The 22,320-nt window shown below is 38.1% G+C and overlaps 1 protein-coding gene across 3 annotated transcripts in view; it reads left to right on the forward strand.

Annotated features, from left to right (window-relative positions):
- GALNT1 (polypeptide N-acetylgalactosaminyltransferase 1) overlaps positions 1–22,320 on the forward strand; it is a 128,917-nt gene that overhangs the window by 95,848 nt on the left and 10,749 nt on the right. For all 3 annotated transcript variants that reach the window (XM_087439145.1, XM_087439144.1, XM_087439143.1), the window contains 5 exons: positions 3,493–3,700; positions 9,525–9,695; positions 11,805–11,922; positions 13,426–13,606; positions 14,478–14,617. In XM_087439145.1, coding sequence (XP_087295271.1) covers positions 3,493–3,700; positions 9,525–9,695; positions 11,805–11,922; positions 13,426–13,606; positions 14,478–14,617 — 818 coding nt within the window. The remainder of the gene's footprint in view (positions 1–3,492; positions 3,701–9,524; positions 9,696–11,804; positions 11,923–13,425; positions 13,607–14,477; positions 14,618–22,320) is intronic.

Consider the following 22,320-nt stretch of genomic DNA (forward strand, 5'->3'; position numbering starts at 1 on the left):
GGTCACATCTTGAACCATTCACTGCCCACCTCTTCCACACAGTTCAACTCAAATGTTTACTCAGAATCAAGTTCTCTTTAGAGAGGCGTGCCTTGACCTCCTAAGACCAGGTCATCGCCCTCTGAACACATCTTGGAACACTCTATACTCCTCCACAGCTCTCATCAGAGTTTTACCTATTTACTTATCTGTTTAATGACTGTCTCCCTCCCATCCCTATTAGGCCCTATGCTTCATCAGGGCTCTTTGCTCACCATTATCTCCTCAGTGCCCACAGTGCCTCTTATATAGTAAACAGTCCAGAATTTATTTAATTAATGAATGAAAGAATAATCTACCAGTCAGTCAACCCTTACTTTTACTTCTTGTCTGTGCAAACTTCCTAATTAGGTTGTGTAGCATTTATAGTCTGCTCATGGCCTCGGGATACTTGATTTCACAGTTAACCTGCTCAGTTGTCTACATTCATTAAAGAAGTATGAAGTAGGTGCTATAATTATCCCTATTTTATTGATGAGAAAAATGAGGCTTAGCATAAACCAAGAGCTTGCCCTCTTAACTGCTATATACATCACGTCTGTCATAACTTGACTGTTATAGGATCTATAATGGAGACAGAGTCTGGATGAATCCCTAGTTCATGTCAGAAGTTACGCAATCGTCATTCAGAACGTTATCTTAAGACTTAGAACTGATATAATATTCCTAATCTGAGGTTACTATCGTTTTTCTCATTTTACACAAAAGGAAATGGATGTCTTATTTAGTAGGGATTAGGAGTCAGATTTATGAGAAGCTGAATTCCTTGCTCTTTTTGCTCCTCTTTAGAGTGCTGACTAAGATTTCTCAGATGTTGCTGTGAGCAGTGAAATTTTTGCTGCCACTCACACTCTCTGACAGCCTCACTCTCCCTGATGTAGAGATGCCTAGGGATCCATTTATAGGCTAATAGCTGTAAAGATACTCTAATAAATACGATTCTCCCTTTTTTATGTGTGTGAGGAAGATTAGCCCTGAGCTAACATCTGTTGCCAATCTTCCTCAGCAAAAAGAGGAAGATTGGCCCTGAGCTAACATCTGTGCCCATCTTCCTCTACTTTATATGTGGGACATCTGCCACAGCATGGCTTGATGAGCGATGCATGGGTCCACCCCCAGGATCCGAACCTGCGAACCCCGGGCCACCAAAGTGGAGCATGTGAACTTAACCACTACGCCCCGGGACAGCCCCCTCCACCCTTATTTTTAGATGACATAGTAGCTTCTAACCATTAGCACATAACTCCTCATGGCTTCATTTTATAAATGAGGCTTGAATAAATAATTCCTAATCCCTCACCCAGCCCTGAGTCCATAATTCTATATCAACTGTTAGGAAAACACCTATTTCTTAGCCTTATTGCATGAAAGCCACAAAGATGTCAAACAAAGATGCCAAGAAAATGTGTGGAATAGTAACTTTTTTTGAGCTACCAGACCAGAGGATCATGCATTTTTCATTTTATTTATAAATAAGGCAGAGTATTAGAGCTCTCAGAGATGTGGGATTCGGGAATTAGATTGCTTTGATTCTTAAGAAGCACTTTAAACTGTCTAATATTTTTGGGAAAACTCACTGGGAGACACATTGTTTATGACACACCCAACCTTGACTGGTCTAAGGTACTGGAATATATCTCACACCCTACCACATGAGATTCTATCAAACTCTGGACATAAAGTAACTTTAATTTGGGTCAGATCAGGTGATTCCACAGTCCTGAATTGTTCTCTCTGCAGTTCCCTTCTGGGATTTCTTGCTCTGGAGGAAAAGATGGGCTTTGAAGCCAGGCAGACCTGGATTTGAATCTTGGATCCACCCTTTAACAAGCTGTGTCACCTTGATCAGTTTATTTAATATTCTGAGCCTTAGATTTTCGTGTCTAAAATATGTGTAATAACAACCTCGTAGGGTACTTGTGAGGATTAAATGATATAAAATATGTAGAGTCTATGGGGGCCGGCCCGGTGGCACAAGCGGTTAAGTGCGCGTGCTCTGCCGCTGCGGCCCGGGGTTCGCCTGTTCGGATCCCGGGCGCACACCAACGCACTGCTTGGCAAGCCATGCTGTGGCAGCATCCCATATAAAGTGGAGGAAGATGGGCACGGATGTTAACCCAGGGCCAGTCTTCCTCAGCAAAAAAAGAGGAGGATTGGCAGATATTAGCGCAGGGCTGTTCTCCTCACACGCAAAAAAAATAAAATAAAATAAACTATGTAGAGTCTAGCATTGTGCTAAATAGCCACAAAATGATAGCTACTATTGCAAAATGTTGCTTTTCTCCAGGATTAGCACTACCCTCACCTTTTTACTCGGAATCAAGTTATATCTTTCTGACCCTAAGATTGGGTTCAGAAAATCACAGTGGTGAAAAGGTAGGAGTTTTACTCCAGATATTTTTCAGATACTTTTTTTTAGCCCAAATATATTAGGAAATATATTAGCAGAAATGGAAATGATTGGTATTCTGGTGTAGTGGGACACATAGGCCTTTCTCTTTCACAATTTTCATATCCCTGATTATTTCATTATTGAGTCATCCCGGTCTTAACCAGTTCAAACAGTGAAGAAGCATTTCATTCCTATTTGTCTTTTCCTCTGCATTATATAGGAAGCCCTTTGGATTCCCGTGTTTAGTATTTAAAGAGTCCCTTAATACATACGCCCTGATCTGTCTTCCCATTACTAGAGTCCTATGTGGCAAAGCTAGTCATGGGAGTCTCAGTAGTTCCATGTCAAGTTTTTCCTTCCATCTGAACTCCCCGGGATGGCTATTGATTTCATACACCCACTTACTCTCTCCCTTTCTCTTTTCCCTTTTCCTCTTCAATTGCCCTTCTTTCTTAAAACCTTTTTTACTTAGACCTACTTGTCTGTTAAGGATCTGTGTTTGGTCTTACAGCTACAGTCCAGCATTTCTGTTCTGAGCTTGACCTCATTCCCTGCCTCCTGATAAAAGAACTACATCGTCAAAGACTGTGGTAATCAATAAGACAATTAGTTTCTGCCTTTGAAGAAATCCCACAATTTTCTAACAGTAACAGCTATTGCATATTCTGTTCCTTCACTCTATTGAGGTCTGGATTTAATGCTCTTGAATTTCTTTCTTTCTGTTCCTGATCTTTAAGCATGATTAGAAAAAGAAGAATTGAGCCTGACGGAGAATTGCTTAGAGAAATGTGGTAACATGCCTATCTGATTGAGCCTGAGCCCAAAGGCTCTCTCCTAATTCCTCATTTAGTAAGGTAGAGGCAACCCTAGTACATTCTCTCCAGAAATAAAAAGGCTTCCTGTACCAAAATGGTTTTGTGAGTCAGGGAGCCTCACTGAAAGTGCTCAGTAAATATGTGTTAAATGAACATTGCAAATCAAAATTGCTTTATACCTGGATAGCACCAGGTCACAGTTTTTTCATGGTATTTTTTGTTTGTTTTGTGTTGTTAATTTTGCAGACTTTCTGAAAAGACCTCTAGAGAGTTATGTGAAAAGATTAAAAGTACCAGTTCATGTAATTCGAATGGAACAACGTTCTGGATTGATCAGAGCTAGATTAAAAGGAGCTGCTGTGTCGAAAGGCCAGGTGATCACCTTCTTAGATGCTCACTGTGAGTGTACAGTGGGATGGCTGGAGCCTCTCTTAGCCAGGATCAAACATGACAGGTAATTTTCTGGAGTCTAAATTTGTTTTCAGTGCATTTGTCCTAAACTACATGGTTAGTTGCAAAATTCTGTATATTTAAATAAATACAAAAATAATTTCCTCTGAAGTTTCCTTTAAAATACATGAAAAGCACTCGAAGCTAACTATGAAGAAGATCACATTCTAAAGTCTGGAAGGAATGTTTGCAAACTGTCTTGTTAATGAGGATGGATTGGAAAGCATGTTGTTAGGATGTACATTATATGCTCTATTCACTAATGGGGAGCAGAACCCATGGACAATGAACTCAGGGAAGGTGGGATAAAACCCTTTATTTGTCCCTACTCTCTAAGGCTAACACTAGGGCAGGCAGGTCATCTCATCTCTGTCTACATCCTCACTGGGACTATAGCTCTCAGCTTATAGCACATTGGATACACATTGCATCCTGAAATGCTTAATTGTATATGGAAAAGCACTATAATCTTAGATAATACAGGAAGAGCATTGGGAGCAGTGCACGCCCATGGTGGTAGTCTTTCATCATGCACGTTATTCAAAGAATTACCTACTGCTGGGCTCTGGCTTAGTTCTTAGATATCAGGAGAGAACGTAGCTTCAGTCTGCTAGATCTATATGAGTTGAATTTCTGCTTGTCATTGCAGTTTGAGCTAGAGGCTGTCTGTGTCAGCTTAACATTAAGGTTTAGATTTTAGTAGGGTAAACTTTTACTAGTCAAATAGAGTATAGTTGAAGCCACTGTATCTATTCTGTTAGCAAATGCTGGGCCTACTTCTCTCCCCTGTTAAAGATGAATAAATAGGAAAAACCGGCATTGGGGCAATCAAGATATAGCAGCTTTTGGAAGGGAAACATTGCCTGAAGGAGGAATAGAATATTTCTGTAAATTGTTTTCTATAAGTAGTAGATGACTGATTCAGAGAATATTTGCTTACGTAAAGACAACATATAACCCTTATGAAGCAGGAGCCTGAACTTGTGGAGAGAAAGCCATGTGAGGTGATAAGAGACATTTGAAAGGGGAATTGGCTGAAATAACAACCACAAGAACTTCCACTTTGGGCTGTGTGGTAGATTAGGTATCCTGAATAATTTTTCCAACTGAAAAAGCTAAAATGCTAGATAAAATACAAAACACATTTTTAAACGCATCACTGAATTGGCACCAGAGTAAGAAATTTTGCAGATCTCAAAATGAAGTGAGAACAAGTGAGCAGTCCAAACACAAAAGCCAGCTTTCACTTGTAGGGTTTCTGCTGAACTTAGGGGACACTGAGCTTTTGCCTTGATAGACAAACAGATGGGAGGATAGGAGACAAGCCCTAGGCCCTGCCTAAGGTTGGAAGATGAGTAACAAACACCTGTGTAAAGCTAAGATCTTGACATCTGTACCTCAGTGTAAGTGAGAATGAGAAAGAAATCCCACCACACCAAAGAAAACTTGACTGTTTCAACTTTGGAATGGGGTGGAGGAGGGGAAACAAATCTTCCCTAAGAATTCATAAACAGAATATAGAAAAAGAGGGAACCAACTGGATTCTTTTTATGAGACTAGTATAACCTTGGTAGGAAAACCAGAAAAGAAGAATGTAGAAAATTACTCAAAACCACTCATGAACGCTAATAAAAAATCTCACATTACCAGCAAACTGAGCAAGTGGGAGGGGAAAAAAATTTTATCTATATATATTTATGTAGTATGTATAATATAATATATCATGACTAATTAGTGTAATATTACAAAACCAGTTCACATAATACACTGTATTAACATATTTACACCCCATTAACATATTTCTGAAAATATATGAAAACCCTATCATTAAAATTCTGATCATTTCAGTAGATACAGAAAAAAAGGTGTTCATTTATGATTAAAATGAACATCTATTTATGATTAAAAATACTTAGCGAACTATTATAGAATGGAAATTTACTAATCTGAGAAAAGATAGCTGGAAAAAAAAAACAATCCTTAGTAAGCAAAATCATCTTAATGGAGAAATGTTGAAAAATATGGAGCAAGATAAGAATGCCCTGAATTACTACTGTTAGTATTGTTAGAAGCCTTAGGTTTTGCAATAATCCAAGAAATGAATAAAGGGTATAAGGATTGGAAAGGAAAAAAAAGAAGTGCTGTCAATTGCAGATAATGTGTTTTTTTAAAGAGGAAAAATAATATATACAAAAAATAGTAGAAATAATAAGAATTTAGCAACGTTGCCAAACATAAGATCACTATAGAAAAGTCAGTTGCCGACTAGACTATTGGTGGTGAACACAATGTAGTCTATTACAGAAGCTGAAATATAATAATGTACACTTGAAATTGACACAATGTTATAAACCAATATGACCTCAATAAAATAAAAGGAAAAAAAAAAAAGTCAGTTGCCTTCTCCACACCAGCAAGGGATCATTAGAAGATATAAAGTAAAAAGAAAAAAGAAATTATACCATTTATAATAGCAATGGAAATCATAGGCTGTAATTGGGAATATGTTTAACAAAAGATGCATGAAATAGAAAACTGTTGAAATTTACTGGAAAATAATCCAAGTGGAGAGAAGGATAACGTTCATGGATAGAAAGTAAATATAAAAATATCAGTTCTCCCCACATTGATCTATAAATTCAATGCATTTCCAATTGAAATCTCAACAGAATTTTCTTGGAGAAACTGGCTGACTCTAACATTTATATGGAAATGCATATTTTAAAAAAAATTGCCAAAATACCGCTGAAGAAGAGGAGTCAGGTACAACTGGGCTTCCACTACCAGATATAGACTTAACTATATTAATTTTGGCAGTGACATATTGATGCAGGAATTCACAAATAGACTAGTAAAACAGAGTAGTGTCTAGAAACTACCCCGTGTTTATATGGAAACTTGATTTATGAGAGAGCAGGCACAGCAGAAGGAAAAAGGACCATTAGATAAATAGTGCTGGAACAATTGGTTATCCATAAGGAAAAGAAATGAAGTTGGATACTTACTGTATATCATACCCAAAACCAATTCCATGAGGATTAAAAACAAATATGAAAAGCAAAATGTAATTCTTTTTGAAGACAATATAGGAGAATATCTTTATGCTTTTGGAGTAGGGAAAGATTTCTTAAATAAGACACCAGTTGGATGGGGAGGATATCATACTCAAAAATGTGGTTGCCGAAGGCTGTGAGTAGGACACCTTTGCTTAGAAGGGTGAGTTTTTAGGTTTATTAAAAAAAATCACAGTACCAGTAGAAAAAATTTTAAATGTGTATGATCAGACAATTTGTATGAAGAAATACAAACCTGCAGGAAAAATACCCTTTCTAATAGGTAGAAAATATAAATGTTAAAAATCCTGAGATACCATTTAACATTATTATATTGGCAAAACTGTAAGAAAATAGTATCCATAGTTGATAGCATTATAGGGAAGCTGCAGGGACAAATATATACCTATACATATAATAGTTTTGAAAAGCAGTAAAGGAAAGTGCCACAAAAAAGTTCCTTCCTTTAATTCAGTAATCTCATTCCTGGAAGTTTACTTTTAAAGCAAAAGCGAAATATGTATATGAACATGTTCACCCTGTATCTTAATAGCAAAAAAGTATAAGGAACACAAATGTCCAAGAGTTGTTTATTAAGAAAATTATTAGCTTGAAATTATTAAATATGTAGTCATTAAAAGTGGTGTTTTTTAAAGCTGTAGAAATATTTGAGGTACTTTTACGTGTGGCAGATATGTAAACGAAAAAGGGATGGAAAGTTATCAAGTTATAAATAAATATGATAAATAACTATGCTAGTTTGGTAGGATATAGCAGGAAATTTTTTCACCATTGTCTTTAACATTATAGAGTATAGTTTATTTTAAAAATACTTAATATTCCATTTTATATATATACCACATCTCTATCCATTCATTCATTGATGGGCACTTAGGTTGTTTCCAAGTCTTGCCTGTTGTGAATAATACTGCAGTGAACATAGAGATGCATATATCTTTTTGAATTAGTGTTTTCGTGTTCTTTGGATAAATATTCAGAAAAGTGGAATAGCTGGATCACTTGGTAGCTCTCTTTTTAACTTTTTGAGGAATCTCCATACTGTTTTCAATAGTGCCTGCATCAGTTTACATTCCCACCTGTATGAGGGTTCCCTTTTCTCTACATCCTCTCCAACACGTGTTATTTCTTGTCCTTTTTGTGTGTGTGTGTGAGAGGAAGATTAGCCCTGAACTAATATCCGATGCCAATCCTCCTCTTTTATGGTAAGGAAGATTGGCCCTGGGCTAACATCCGTGCCCATCTTCCTCTACTCGATATGGGATGCCGCCACAGCATGGCTTGACAAGCAGTGCATTGGTGCGCACCCAGGATCCAAACCTGCGGACCCTAGGCCGCCAAAGCAGAGTGCTCACGCACTTAACCACTGCACCACTGGGCCAGCCCCTATTTCTTGTCCTGTTAATAACAGCCATTCTGATGGGCATGAGGTGGTATCTCGTGGTTTTGATTTGCATTTCCCTAATAATCAGTGATGTTGAACATCTCTTCATGTGCCTATTGGCCATCTGTATATCTTCTTTGGAAAAATGAAAAATGTCTGTTCAGATCCTCTGCCCATTTTTTAATCGAGTCGTTGGGTTTTTTTTTGTTGAGCTGTATGAGTTCTTTGTATATTTTGGATATTAACCACTTATCAGATATATGATTTGCAGATATCTTCTCCCAATTAGGTTGTCTTTCGTTTTGTTGATGGTTTGTTTTGCCATGCAGGAGCTTTTTAGTTTGATGTAGTTCCATTTATTCATTTTTCCTTTTGATTCCTTTGTCTGAGGAGACACATTCAAAAAGATATTGCTAAGACTGATGTCAAAGAGTGTACTGCCTATTTTTTTCTGGGAGTTTCATGGTTTCAGGTGTTACATCCAAGTCTTTAATCCATTTTGAGTTAATTTTTGTGTGTGGTGTAAGGTAGTGGTCTACTTTCATTCTTTTGCATATGCTGTAAAAGAAAAGATGAAATCTTGCCATTTGCAACAACATGGATGGACCTTGAAGGTATTATGTTGAGCGAAATAAATCAGACAAAGAAAGCCAAATACCATCTGAATTCACTCATATGTGGAAGATTTAACAAAAACAAGAGCAACAACAAATAAACACATAGATACAGAGCATAGATTGGTGGCTACCAGAGGGGCAGGGAGTAAGGGGGTACGACAAGGGGGCCCTCTCCTTAAGGGAGAGCAAAAGGGATAAAGGGGGACATTTGTATGGTGATGGATGGAAACTAGACTATTAATGGTGAACAGGATGTAGTCTATACAGAAGTTGAAATATAATGATCTACACCTGAAATTTATATAATGTTATAAGCCAATGTTACCTCAATAAAAATAAATAAATAATAAAAGAAATAAAAACACTTAGAATTGTTACATAGTTCAACATGGAAAATTTTAAAAGATTTTTTATTTTATTTATTTATTTTTTGTGTGTGTGTGAGGAAGATCAACCCTGAGCTAACATCCATGCTTATCCTCCTCTTTTTGCTGAGGAATACTGGCTCTGAGCTAACATCTATTGCCAATCCTCCTCGTTTTTTTTCCCCAAAGCTCCAGTAGATAGCCGTATGTCATAGTTGCACATCCCTCCAGTTGCTATATGTGGGACGCGGCCTCAGCATGGCCGGAGAAGCGATGCATTGGTGCGCGCCCAGGATCCGAACCCGGGCCACCAGTAGCGAAGCACGCGCACTTAACCGCCAAGCCATGGGGCCGGCCCAAAAGATTTTTTAATTTGCTTTTATGATTTTAGGAGAACAGTGGTATGTCCTATTATTGATGTGATCAGTGATGATACTTTTGAGTACATGGCAGGCTCTGATATGACCTATGGTGGATTCAATTGGAAGCTCAATTTTCGCTGGTATCCCGTTCCTCAAAGAGAAATGGACAGAAGGAAAGGTGATCGGACTCTTCCTGTCAGGTAATTAAGTTGTCAGACATTTTCCCTAAAGTGTTACTGGCAGAGGATTGTGAAACTTTGGGAATTACATTGAAAGGATTATAAGTGTATTTTGTGAAACATGAAGCATTTGTGCGCCATATATGTAGTTAAGATCGTTATTTTAAAGAGGGATTCTTTTCCTCTGATCAATTAATAAAATTAGAATTTTTCATTTATATAATCTAGTGCACATGAGAGATGATGGTGGCATGCATTTGTTCTTTCATTCCTCTATGGAAAACATTTTGTAAATCTGTAAGTCAGATTTGTGCTTTAATTTAGTTGTTAAGGATAATAATATTTAAGTTACATCAAACTGTCCCTTAATTAATTCTAAGTGTCAATATGTGAAAATATTACCTAAGACTGGGTCCTCGCACCAAAATATAAGATTTTAAATTCAGACTTGTACTGTCTGGATGATAGTTACTGACTGATAAGGTTAGAAAAGCTTGTTTCAAATATAAAAATAACTAGAATTGACAAAAGTATAAAAAAGGATTTCCATTAATGCATTTCTGATGTTTCTTTTGTTCTACATTTGGTCGTATATAGATTTTTTTTAGAAAGGGAGAAAAAGTTCACACTATTCAGAACCTTTAAATTGAGACCTTGAGCTGTCTGAGGCATCCTAGGATTTACTCCTGTTACATCAGCCTGCTGCTTTTGAGAGTTCTTTCAGAACCAAGTTTTTTAGCTGTCTCCTATCCTGTGCTTCTCAGATTTACTTTCCCTTGAATTCAAGTCCAGTTCTGGCAAAGGTGAAGAGAGATTTCACTAATTCTATGCTCTTACCCCTAGCCGGGCTGAGTCTTTTCCTAGTGAAAGGACTTTTCCACTCTTTTGCTGACATTTCAAATCACCATCTAACCCAAGGGTTCCTAAACATTTCGTAGATGATGGACTTCTTTGAAAAAATCTGATAAAAGCTATGAGTTTTCTCTAAGGGGGAAAAAATGCACTTGTGTAAACAGAAGATTTAGCATACAATTCTAGGAAATTTAGAGATATCCCAAAACTTAGGTCAAGAAACCCCCCTGTATTAAATGATAACTCTGGGTGTTGGCCTATTTCCTTTGACTCCTAAGATATATTAGACTTTCTCATTCTTTTTCTCTTCTAAAATCAAAATAAGTCTTCACTTTTTTCTGGAAGCAACTATTTCTGTAGGAAAAGCAAATGCTGCCACCCTCACTAGGGTATGGAATGAGTACCTTTTAGGGTTACAGAGGTGGTGGTTCCTAAAATATCATCTCCGTACTGTCCTCGGTCCCTGAAACTTAATTATTTTCTCCTAGTTGGAGTCTGTTTTTCCTCCATATTCATCCTTCAAGAAAATCAAATATTTGAATGGTATTTGTTTATTTAAATCCTCCTACATTATCATTTCTCTGTTTTAATTCCACCGACTCCTGCCCACTCGGCATACCTGGGGCTGTGTTTTGATGAATTGGGCTCCTCTTTTGCAGAAAATATACCACACTTGGTCAGGATGATGATCCCCTTAGGAGGGTATTGATTTTAGTCTGTACTTCATCGCTTCCTTTCCTTAAAGGTTCCTATTAGGAATAAGCAAAGGGCCACATTGTTTTCATCCTGTTTAATCTTATGTCTTGGCAGTATTTGCCACCCTTTAGCACCTGCCATGTTAGAGTTGCTAACGTGAGTCTAATTGGTTAATATATAGTCAACTGCATTTATAGTTGCTAGGAACTATGGAGTAGGTGCACGGTCAGATGGAGAGGATTACTAGAAATAGCTTCGGTTTAAGGAGTCCGAGGTCAAAGCTCAGTCATGACCTGAGAACCAAGAAAGGTACTAAAGACAGGAAGAGCCCTTGGGATGGGCAGAGAAGGATGTCCAGGCAGAAGGTGTGACAGCATGACTGGGGTGCAGGTTATGTCTGAGGACCAAATAACATAGCATAAAAACAAAGAAAGCCCCTGGGGGCCTATGAAGGTTTCTGAAGATTGTGAGAATAAGCATTTATTCTGTAGTTATAAACAGTTATAAAACTACTTTTAAAAACAAAAACTGTAAATTTTAAATTGTTACAATTAACAGTATAGTATTATGATTGAATTTCAGAACACCCACAATGGCAGGAGGCCTTTTTTCAATAGACAGAGATTACTTTCAGGAAATTGGAACATATGATGCTGGAATGGATATTTGGGGAGGAGAAAACCTAGAAATTTCCTTTAGGGTAAGTTCCCTTTGAAAAAAGTAATCTTCTATTTAACCTCAAATATAGATATACTTTAATCATGTTATCTCTAAATAAAAAATAAAAAGTGAATTTAATATGAGTTTAATCAGACTTCAGAGCCTTCAGTCCATAAAAAGTTTGGTGATACTATTAAGGGTTCATTATAAACTATTCTAAGCAAATAATTCAGTTATTAGTCTACCTATAAAACTTATACAAGATTCCCTAGTTGTTTGTAATTTCTGTTATTTTCAAAGAAGTAATTCAAGCTCTAAAAATAAACAAAAAATAACACGTAGTCTGTATATGCTACTTTGGTACTTAATTGCCAAAAATGTAATTTCACTTTCTGTAATATGCTTTGTCCTTCTGGTGTGAAAATTGATCTCTCTTACATAAAACCTGGCCACTTTACTAGCTTTATATTTTTCAATGCAAAGAAAAAGGCAAAAGAATTCTGAAGTTACTCTAAGTTGATTTAACCCAGTTGACCTTAAGTCTTAAAATCAGCATGTTATTTAAATGACAGTGTATTTCTGAAAATAATCAACTTTAGACACATAGCTTATAGTGGAAACCACACTGAACTGCGCTGTAATCTAAGTCGGCCAGCTCACTTTGTTCCCAGTGGATCAGTTTGCCCTCTTATGAAAGGAGAGGTTTAGACTCAGGATCATCTTGGAGATCCTTTCCAGCTGTATCATTTTATGATCCTGGGAAAATGTTAAAGTAGACACACTGAGTATTTAACAAAATCAAAACTTTTCAGAATGTGTTTTAATTGTAAATAGTTAATAGATTTTGAACTTATGGAAAAATATATTTTGAAAGGAGCAGAAGGATAATTTCATTAAATTAAAGATATGAAACCATACTTGATGATCTGTCTTTCTTTTACCCCTTTTTTGTTTTTATTCTCACAAAGACAACAAAGCATATTATCACTGTCTCACTGAGTAACTCGTGAGAGATCCAGTTTAGATTCCTAGGTTCTGTTTAATGTACAGGCTATGACATAAGTTTGGAGAAGAAACAGGTACGACTCGGTCTGAATTCTCCATGGTCAGAGTTTTTTGACCATGAACCATATTAATAAATACATTACATGTTATACACACACAACACACAAAATGCAAACATTTCATGAAACAGTTATGTCCTTGTTAGCAAGTTCTGGTTGCAATTCATCAAATTTGAATTTATGATCCTTTTATGAGTCATGGCCTGCAGTTAGAAAACTACTGCTCTAGACCCCATGTTTTTCTGTATTGAGCCTTTAACCTATCTTTTCTGAATTTAACCTTCAACTTCTGGTTTGATCAGACCAAAAATTAGAGAAAGGCTTGCTCCTGAGGAAGCACTGGCTTTGTGACTGTATAGCAGGAGCTCCACTCTACACCCTTGATTCTGTGAAATTCCAACTATGAAACTCAATAGTTGAGAACTATTTTTTTTTAACTATCAGTGTTTAAAACTGGTCATCTTTGCTATTGTTTTCAGATTTGGCAGTGTGGAGGAACTTTGGAGATTGTTACTTGCTCACATGTTGGACATGTGTTTCGGAAAGCTACACCTTACACGTTTCCAGGAGGCACAGGGCAGATTATCAATAAAAATAACAGACGACTTGCAGAAGTGTGGATGGATGAATTCAAGAATTTCTTCTATATAATTTCTCCAGGTTAGCATTATTTTGCATTAGAAATACAGGACTAACTTCTTGTTCCTGATCCTAATGCATTCTGAGCACAGGTAAGAAGGAGTGGAAAAGAAGCTTTGAGCAGAGGCGAAACACCTTCCTCCATAGGTCATTGTAAGGAATAAATGAAATCATACACAGTATAGAAAGTGCTTAGCAGAATGCCTAGCATAATATATTATTAATAGTAATAAATTAAGTCAGTATTGCAAAATTTAATGTTAACCCAGGTGTTATCCATGTTCCTTTTTTTTTTTAACCTAACTGCAACATTTAACATTTGTATGCAAGTGTCCAGTATTTCAAGGCCAGTGCAGGGGCCTATAGCATGCCTCAAGGGACTTCTCTCCAGGAACTTTTCCCTGTTCTTCAGAGTTTTGTGGGAACAGCTGTTTCGTTAGCTGTAAATCTGCCTAACATTGTTAGCCTTCTATCTTCATTTTTTAATTACCACACGACTGTCAAGTGGCAGGGTGCACAATTCAGTGAGTTGTGTAAGAGAAACCTGACTGGAAACAATTGCTCTGTTTAATACTTGGGCAAAATAGATCTTGTTTTGTTTTTGCCTTAACACATATTAAAGTTTTTTGATCCCATGTAACTTATATTTATGTGTAATATTATTAGTATGTATATCATTCTCACATAAATTTAATTTTTCTTTGAAAAACACTAATATATTTCCTTGTTTTATACTTTGGGAGGTGGATTTATGGTGTATCACTTGTATGGTCACATATCACCAAAATGATACCACTTTTCTCATTCATCTGGCTTGTTAGATGCAACATATAAATAGAATTGTGTTACCTAATAGAACATTAATCATTCAGTTACTTATTTCTATTAACAGGTGTTACAAAGGTAGATTATGGAGATATATCATCGAGACTCGGTCTAAGACACAAACTCCAATGCAGACCTTTCTCTTGGTACCTAGAGAATATTTATCCTGATTCTCAGATTCCACGTCACTATTTCTCTTTGGGAGAGGTAAAAAAAAAAAAAAATGTATTCTATGTCGTTATTATGTTCTCACTTATTTATCACAAACAATAGAGGTTAAACTTCCAACAGGGGAGTACCTTCATGTTAAAATTACATAACCTCAAGTGTGGGAAAGTTCTTGTTAGTTGACACAGTCTACCTCATAACTTGAAATCTTGTTAATTTTTTATGATGTATTTTATTAAAATAAGAATAGTCTTACCTCTAACCTTTCACAGTTGGTCTCTTGTTACAATACATTAATGTCTTCAATAGACTTCTTATATTAACAAACTGACCCATTCAGATGAAACCATATATTCCTAAATCTAATGCCTTAGTATTAATGAGTCTGAATTAAAGCTTGAGCAACTTCAAAGTGAAGATAAATTATAAAGAACTGACAAGGAAACTTGAAAAACCATTTATAATAAATTGTATTTTTAGCACCCATTTATTTTCCTTTAGGAATTCTAAATCTCAGTTTGGGAAGGGAGATTGGAAAGAATGTTGGTAAGCATGTTGTTTCTGATGATGCCTTTAGTTATTGCTCTTGAATTCAGCAGCAAATTTTCTTGAAACCTGAAGTAATTTGCTTATTAATGCTTACAATTAGTTAACGCAGTTAGTTGTGCTTTGGCGTTTGGCTTTTTTATCCTTTTGGGTGCTCATAGTATAAGGTCTGGTGTGAGAGAGACCTATCTTACCTTCTGGTATAACTACCAGGATGGTCACAAGGAACCATTTCTTGTGCCCCGTTCCACCGTATTCCTAGAATGTTGATAGCCATCCAGTCTACCTCCCAGCCAAAGCTGTGTTCTATGTATAAGGATAATCCAAATAGGTCCTTCCCTTTAGCCCAGTGGTCTGATCAACTAAAGGATTCTGTTAGTTTCCTAGGGCTGCCATAATAAAGTACCACAAACTGAGTGGCTTAAATAACAGAAATTTATTGTCTCACAGTTCTGAAGACTAGAAATCTGAGATCAGGGTGTGGGCAGATTTGGTTTCTTCTGAGGTCTGTGAGGAAGAATCTGTTCTCTGCCTTTCTCTAGCTTCTGGTGGTTTGCTGACAATCTTTGGTGTTCTTTGGTGTGTAGAAGCGTCACCCATCTCTGCCTTCGTCTTCATATGGCATTCTCCTGTGTGTGTGTCTGTTTCCGAATTTCCCCTTTGAATTTCCCCTTTTTTTAAGAACACCAGTCTTATTGGATTAGGGCCCACCCTAATGACCTCATTTTAACTTGATTACCTCTGTAAAGACCCTGTCTCCAAATAACATCACATTATGAGGTACTGGGGGTTAGTATGTCAACATATGAATTTTGGGGGGACATAGTTCAGCCCATAGCGAGGATTGAGCTAGGTAGGTCTGGGTTGCAATTTTAGAAAGGCTTGATTCACTTCTGGCTCATGTATGCTTCTTAGGCCTGGTCCTCTAGGGCTTTTGAGTAATGGCATGGAGAGGTCTCTGTGTCTCAACCCTGAAAGTTTTTCCTTTTTGAGGATAGTACTTTAGCCTCCAACCATATTCAGTGGGGGGACCAGTTGTTATTTTTTGCAGGTCTTCTGTCTAGCAGGAATTTGTCTCCTAAGCACCGGGAATCCATGGAAAATTTCATTCTGCCTTTCCAGCCCCAGCTTCCTACCTACCCAGAGCTCAGCAAATGTCCCATCAGGAAAATGGCCTTGCATTTTGGGCTCCTCTAATTTTTAATTTGTCATGCTAGCCCCAGATAACCAACACCACTGTGCTCTTTCCCTGGGGAAAAGGCTCTCTTTAGGTCCATGCCCTGTCCTCAGCCTGCACCATCAGCACATGCCCTCACAGAGGAAGACAACTGGTAATTGTCAGCTCTCCCAGGAAGAGCTCTTTCTTCTCTGGAATTATAGTTCATCTCATCCTAATTGCTTCCATAGCTCACCAATAGCCTCAAAAATAGGACTTTTGCAATTTAACTGTTTTTCCCCCTAGTTGTTGAGGCAGAAGTGTTGGGCTGCTATGTCCTACAAAGAAGCAGTGTTTCTCCTTCTCTTCTTTACTACAGTATAATACCCCAAACCAATGGGCCATAAAGATTCCAGATCTCCCTTCTTAATAATCTTCTGACTTACCAAGGTCCCTCGGTTTATTAGGTCAAGGCAGTGATTTTCAATTTTCTGGTCACAACCCAGTAGTGGTTTATAAATCAGTTTAGCTGCTTATGACCACCATTGTTTAATAGTCTGGAAAAGAAAATATGAAAGTGCATTGGTTTATAGTAAAGGAATTTTGTTTTTACTGGGTCAGTCTGCAATTCGTTGCAAGTCTTTATAAACTTTTAATTATAAAATTGACTTTTAAAAAGCATATGAAACCAAATAGGAAAAAAATATTCAACCTTTCTGTGACAGAAACTGATAGCAGGACAAAATTTCGTTTTGTTAAGTCACAGCAGCAAATGATGATATGTATGAACAGGGCTACAGCCAGGCCCCATCCCAGGACTGAATCTTCCTGACACTCAGGAACAGTCAACCCCCAAACCGTAGGAGGTTGTCACTTCTTCATTCCTTTCATTTATTCAACAAAACTACGTGATAGGTACTATTTTAAGTACTGGGAATATAGCAGTAAATAAAATAAAGTTTCTGCTCTTGTGGATCTTACAGTCTCTGGAGGAAGACAGATTTTTTAAAAAATATATAACTCATCAGGTGATGGTAAGGGCAAAGGGGATAGAGAATGACTAATGGGCATGAGTAGTGGTGCTGTTTTATGTAGGGTAGTTGAAAAAGTCCTCTCATATAAGCTGATTTTGAGCAGAGATCTGAAGGAAGTGAATGAACAAGACATGAATTTTGGGGAAAGAGTGTTCCAGGCACGGGGAAAAACAAGTACAAAAGTCCTAAGACAAGAGTGTACTTTGGCATGTTCCAGAAACAGCACAGAGTTTGTCTAGAATGGAGTGAACAAGGTGGGGGAGGGTAGTAGAAGATAAGGCCAAGACGTAGTGAGGGTCAAGTCACATAGAGTTTGTAGGCCATGGTAAGGACTTTGGGTTTTATTCTGAGTAAGATGGGAAGCCATAGAGATATGAGCAAACTTTTGTTGGAAAAGGATCAGATTGTCTGCTACATCAAGCAAAACTATATGAGAACAAGAGTAGAGCTGGTGTATCGGTGAAAGGAAAAGAACAGTCAAGGATTATATTAAGATTTAGCTTGAGAAACTGGGACAGTGAAGTTGGCTGTACTGAAATGGGAAAGCCTATAGAGCAGGTACAGAAGGCATTCAACAGTGCAGTTTGGGACATGTGAAATTTGATCCAGGCAATGATATTGGTTAGGTAATTGCATTTAAAAATCTGCAGCTTGGACGAGAGGTTGGGGACGGAGATCTAAAGTTAGGAGTGGTCGGTATATAAGTGGTTTTTAAAAGCACAAAACTTCATGAAATCACCTTGGGAGGAGTGAATGTAGATGATGAAGAGGTGAGGACTGAGGACCAAGCCATAGGAAACTCCAGAATTTAGAAATTATGAAGATGAGAAGGAATCAACCAAAAGGATTGAGAAAGTGACCATTGAAATAGGAGAACCAAGAAGGTGATGTCCCAGAGACTAAGTGAAGTACTTGTTTCAAGATAGAGGAAGTGATCACTGTTTTGAACATTGCAGAGAAGTGGAGTGAGACGAGTATTGAGAATTGGTCTTTGTATTGGCAAGGGAGAAGTTGTAAGTAGGCTCCATTTCACTGTGTCAGGAGGGTCCCCACTGATACAGGTAGGGACAAAATCCATGATGGCTTCAAGGGAGATCAGGAGAAGAGGAAGGGGAGATCATGAGTGTGGACAAGTCTTACAAGAAATTTTGTTGTAAAGCGGAAGAGAGAAATGGATGGTAGCTGGAGGGGAATATGGGGCTAAAGAAGGGGCTTTTCTTTGTTTTTTGCTAAGTTGAAACTGCGTGCTGATGCAAGTGACCTGAAAGAGAAAATGTGAAGATGCTAAAAAAAGCCTCTGAGAGTAGGAGTCGTGTGTTTAGTAGGTGGGAGGCGATGAGCTCCAGTGCACAAGTGCAGGTAGTGGTGGGGGCCGGGGGAAAAGACAGTTCATCCGTTGCAATAGGAAGGTGGGAGGAATGGGTACAAGTGCAGGTCAATTGTAGATTTGGGATAGAAGCTGGTAGTTTGTGGTGGAAGTGTGTGGAAGTTCTCCTCTGATGACTTCTGTTTCCTTAGTTGAACATGGATCATCGGCTGAGAGTGAAAAGAGGGTACTGGTGATGGGGGTTTGGGGAAAGAGGAAGAGATGCAAAGTAGGATGTGGGAGAGCAAATAGATCACAGAGGGGAGCCAGGTGGTGGTGAGTTAGAGTGAGCCATTGAGCTGGTTTCGTTTGCTCCAGTGCCAGGGCAAGCACAGACTCCCCTGTTTGTCCTTGGTAGTGAACGGAGGCTACTTCCAGGTTGACTTGAGCTCCTTGCCTCAGAACTTCGTTGTGATTTGAGGAATTCACATTCAAACAAGTGGAGGGGTATGCTGAGGTATTCTTGCCTCGTTAATGAGCATCTGTTCCCTTTGCTGTAGCTGCATTCCAGTCAAGAGAGGCCCAGGATGGGTGATGTGCCATGGGAAAATTTATAGCACTTCCTCCTATAACTTGCCTTTAGAATAGAGAATGAGGAGTTGTTTTTTTCCTTTGAATTAACCCAATTTGGACAACACCTAGGCATTGTTAGCTGGGCCAGAATATAGGCTTATTACAAAGAGCCACTTGTCTTAACCCATAGTAGGTGATTGCCAAGGCAAACTTGCCTTTTACCTGCCTCTTGCCAGCTGGCTTTCTGTATAAGGAACAGAGTTTACCTTCTGTGGCTTGCTTTTATTGCCTTATTAACTAAGCAACTGGTTTTAAGCTTGTATGCCCTTAATACCAGGCCACACTATCCAGCTTAAAGCTCTGATTTCTGGGGCTGGGGTCGTTCTGGTACAGCCAGGGATCTTATGCTTGTGATCATAGCTCCACCTGCCTTCACTAGAGACTGAAATTTAGTCTTTCAGGGATCTTTTGTCATACTTCAAGGGTCTAGGGAAACCTGAGCTCATAGGATTTTAGAGGGAAATTAGAAGGTATAAATTTAGAGTCTCTGGCTTTGCTAAGTCTGACTGTCATAGCTCCTGCAAGACCTGAAACTGAATAAATGTGTTTCATTGTGATATCTAATAGTAATTAATCCAGGAGATGAATCTTCTAAACAACAACCACAGAAAGCAAATGATCTGGACCTTTGACAGTTTAGCCAGTCTATGGACTGACCATTTGCTTCTCCAAGCAGATCCAATAATCCTAAGATTTAATGAGCATGGATTCTATGTCAAGCACTAATCTGAATGCTTTACAAATATTAACTCATTTTATCCTCACATCATCACTATGAGATAGAGGTGCTCTTATCCCCACTTCACGGTAAGTAAATTGAGGCATAAGTAAATAGTTTAAACAATGGCTCAGGTCACAGCCACAAAATGGGAGGGACAGGATTTGAACACAGGCAGTTAACCACTGACACCCATACTCTTTCTCATATCTAACCAATATTTCCCTTATGACAGAAAGTGAAAAAGTGAATTCAGATTCCATTATTCTAGATTCCAAAAATCCTTTAACTGCTTACAGTGTCCACCCTAATAGAGGTACCAAGATTCTAGAGGAGACTATAGTAAAAACCAAGAAACTTAGGCTCTAATTTCTTGTCTGTTTCCCAGGAATGACTGCATTCACAATTATTTTAATTATGGTCAAAAATAATATTTTAGTGATAGCTATGTACAACTAAGTTTCTACTTGAGAAAGGGGTTGATGGGTTGCTGGATCTGTGGATAAAGAAGGAAAACCGACAGTCATTGTGGGCCTACTATGTGTCAGTTTCTGCTAGCCCTCTGTATGTGTTACCTCACTGAGAGATTTCAGCAAACCCGGGAGAGACATTGTTATCCGTGTTTGACAGATGAAAAAATGAGGTTCTTATAACAACATTTCCCAATTACTGTGTTTTAAAGAATGCTGGTGTCTCATGTCCCTCAAGGTGCTCAATTAGAAAGGCAAGGGGTGGGGGAGAAGGGGTGGGGCTGGTGGCCAAAAATGTTTGGGAAATGCTGCTTTCTATGTCTTATATCCTTCTGTACCACCAGTCCCCACCCTACCAAGAGTCACAGTGTATTATAAGGCTTTGAGAAGTCCTTCAGTAAAGGAACCTATTTAAATTTAACTCTGTATTTCCCAAACATATTTGATCACAAAACCCCTTTTTTAGCGGAATATGTGTCAACACCTGGCCATATACTGTTGTTCAGATCATGGTTTGGGGAATCACTGTCTTAGAGTACTAACGTGCCATGGTCTCATGGCTAGTAATGGTAGAGTTGGGAGTGAGGCCCAGGTCTGCATGTCCCCACACCCTAAGCTCTCTCTCCTACCCATCCGCCTCCAGACACCTTGAAAGTGTGGCTATTTCTCCCTGACCACCATAGTTCAGATATTGCTATCATTCAAATAGAAAACTTTCTAACTCCTCACCCTTTGGCATTCTCACAGTTGTATATAGTGCCTGCAGCCATTTTTGTTTGGCTTGTTGGCAAGTCTGGCTCTGTCAGGAAAGATGTATTATTCAGTCATAAACAAATCCTATAAAAAGGACCATTAGCCTGCTAACCTTCCCCCTTGAAATCATTTAGATCCCCTAGGACTTCTACTAATTCCAGAAAGTATGATTCAAATTCAGGCACTTCCTCGTGCCTTTCACAGAGCACCAAGGATGTGATAATTTGGCTTCATTAGCATGTTTGCACAGTTTCCCATCATTCACAAGTAGCCCCTCACAAATGGTGGAAGACTTATTCTTGTGTGTCAGCATCTAGTCCTGAACATCCAATGTAGTAGCTACTGGCCACATTTGACTATTTAAATTAATTAAAATTAAATAAAATTTAAAACTCAGTTCTTCAGTCACACCAGCCACATATATAGTGCTCAATAACAAGAAGTAAAAGGGAAAAAAAGTGTTCAGTAGCCGCATATGGCTAGTGGCTTCCATATTGGACAGCACAAATATAGAACATTTCCATCATCACAGCAAGTTCTATTGGACAGCGCTGGAGACATTAACACAGATAGCCAACACAGGAGGTTATCCATCTGTCTTGCTGTCATTTCCCAGATTTCTCCCTGCCAAGGCCCTAAGTTGAGATGTCCATGTTGCTTGTCAAACGCAGTGTTTTAAAAACTCATAACTACTGTATACCCTCTATGGTTATCTTTACTTTCAACTAATTTAGAGTAGGTACATCTTAAAACAACTTTTGTAGGGATGTTCTATATCAAGTTCCCAAACCATCCTGTCAGGAGTTATTTTCCTGCTAGGTTAAGGATCATATTTATATTCAAGAGTATCTACTCCAATGAGGAAGAGCTCCCTTCTTTTCCCATATCAAATCAGTCTTTTAGTTTAAGGGTCTCTGATAATTTAGAATCTCAGTTGCCATAAGACATCCTTATGATTCCCAAATGTGTTACCAAACAAGAGGACATCTCTCATTTCTCTTTCCAAGATAGTCCTCAAGATGTCACTTGGAATGTGAGTTAATCGGAAAGAATTGATAGTGTAATAAGACCACTAAGCATTCTGCTGTCAGTCCACACTGTATATATACCAAAAGATGGGACAAAA

The sequence above is a fragment of the Ceratotherium simum genome, chromosome 14, assembly GCF_057802395.1.
Source record: "Ceratotherium simum simum isolate JZ-2026a chromosome 14, ASM5780239v1, whole genome shotgun sequence".
NCBI classification, from domain to species: Eukaryota; Metazoa; Chordata; class Mammalia; order Perissodactyla; family Rhinocerotidae; genus Ceratotherium; species Ceratotherium simum.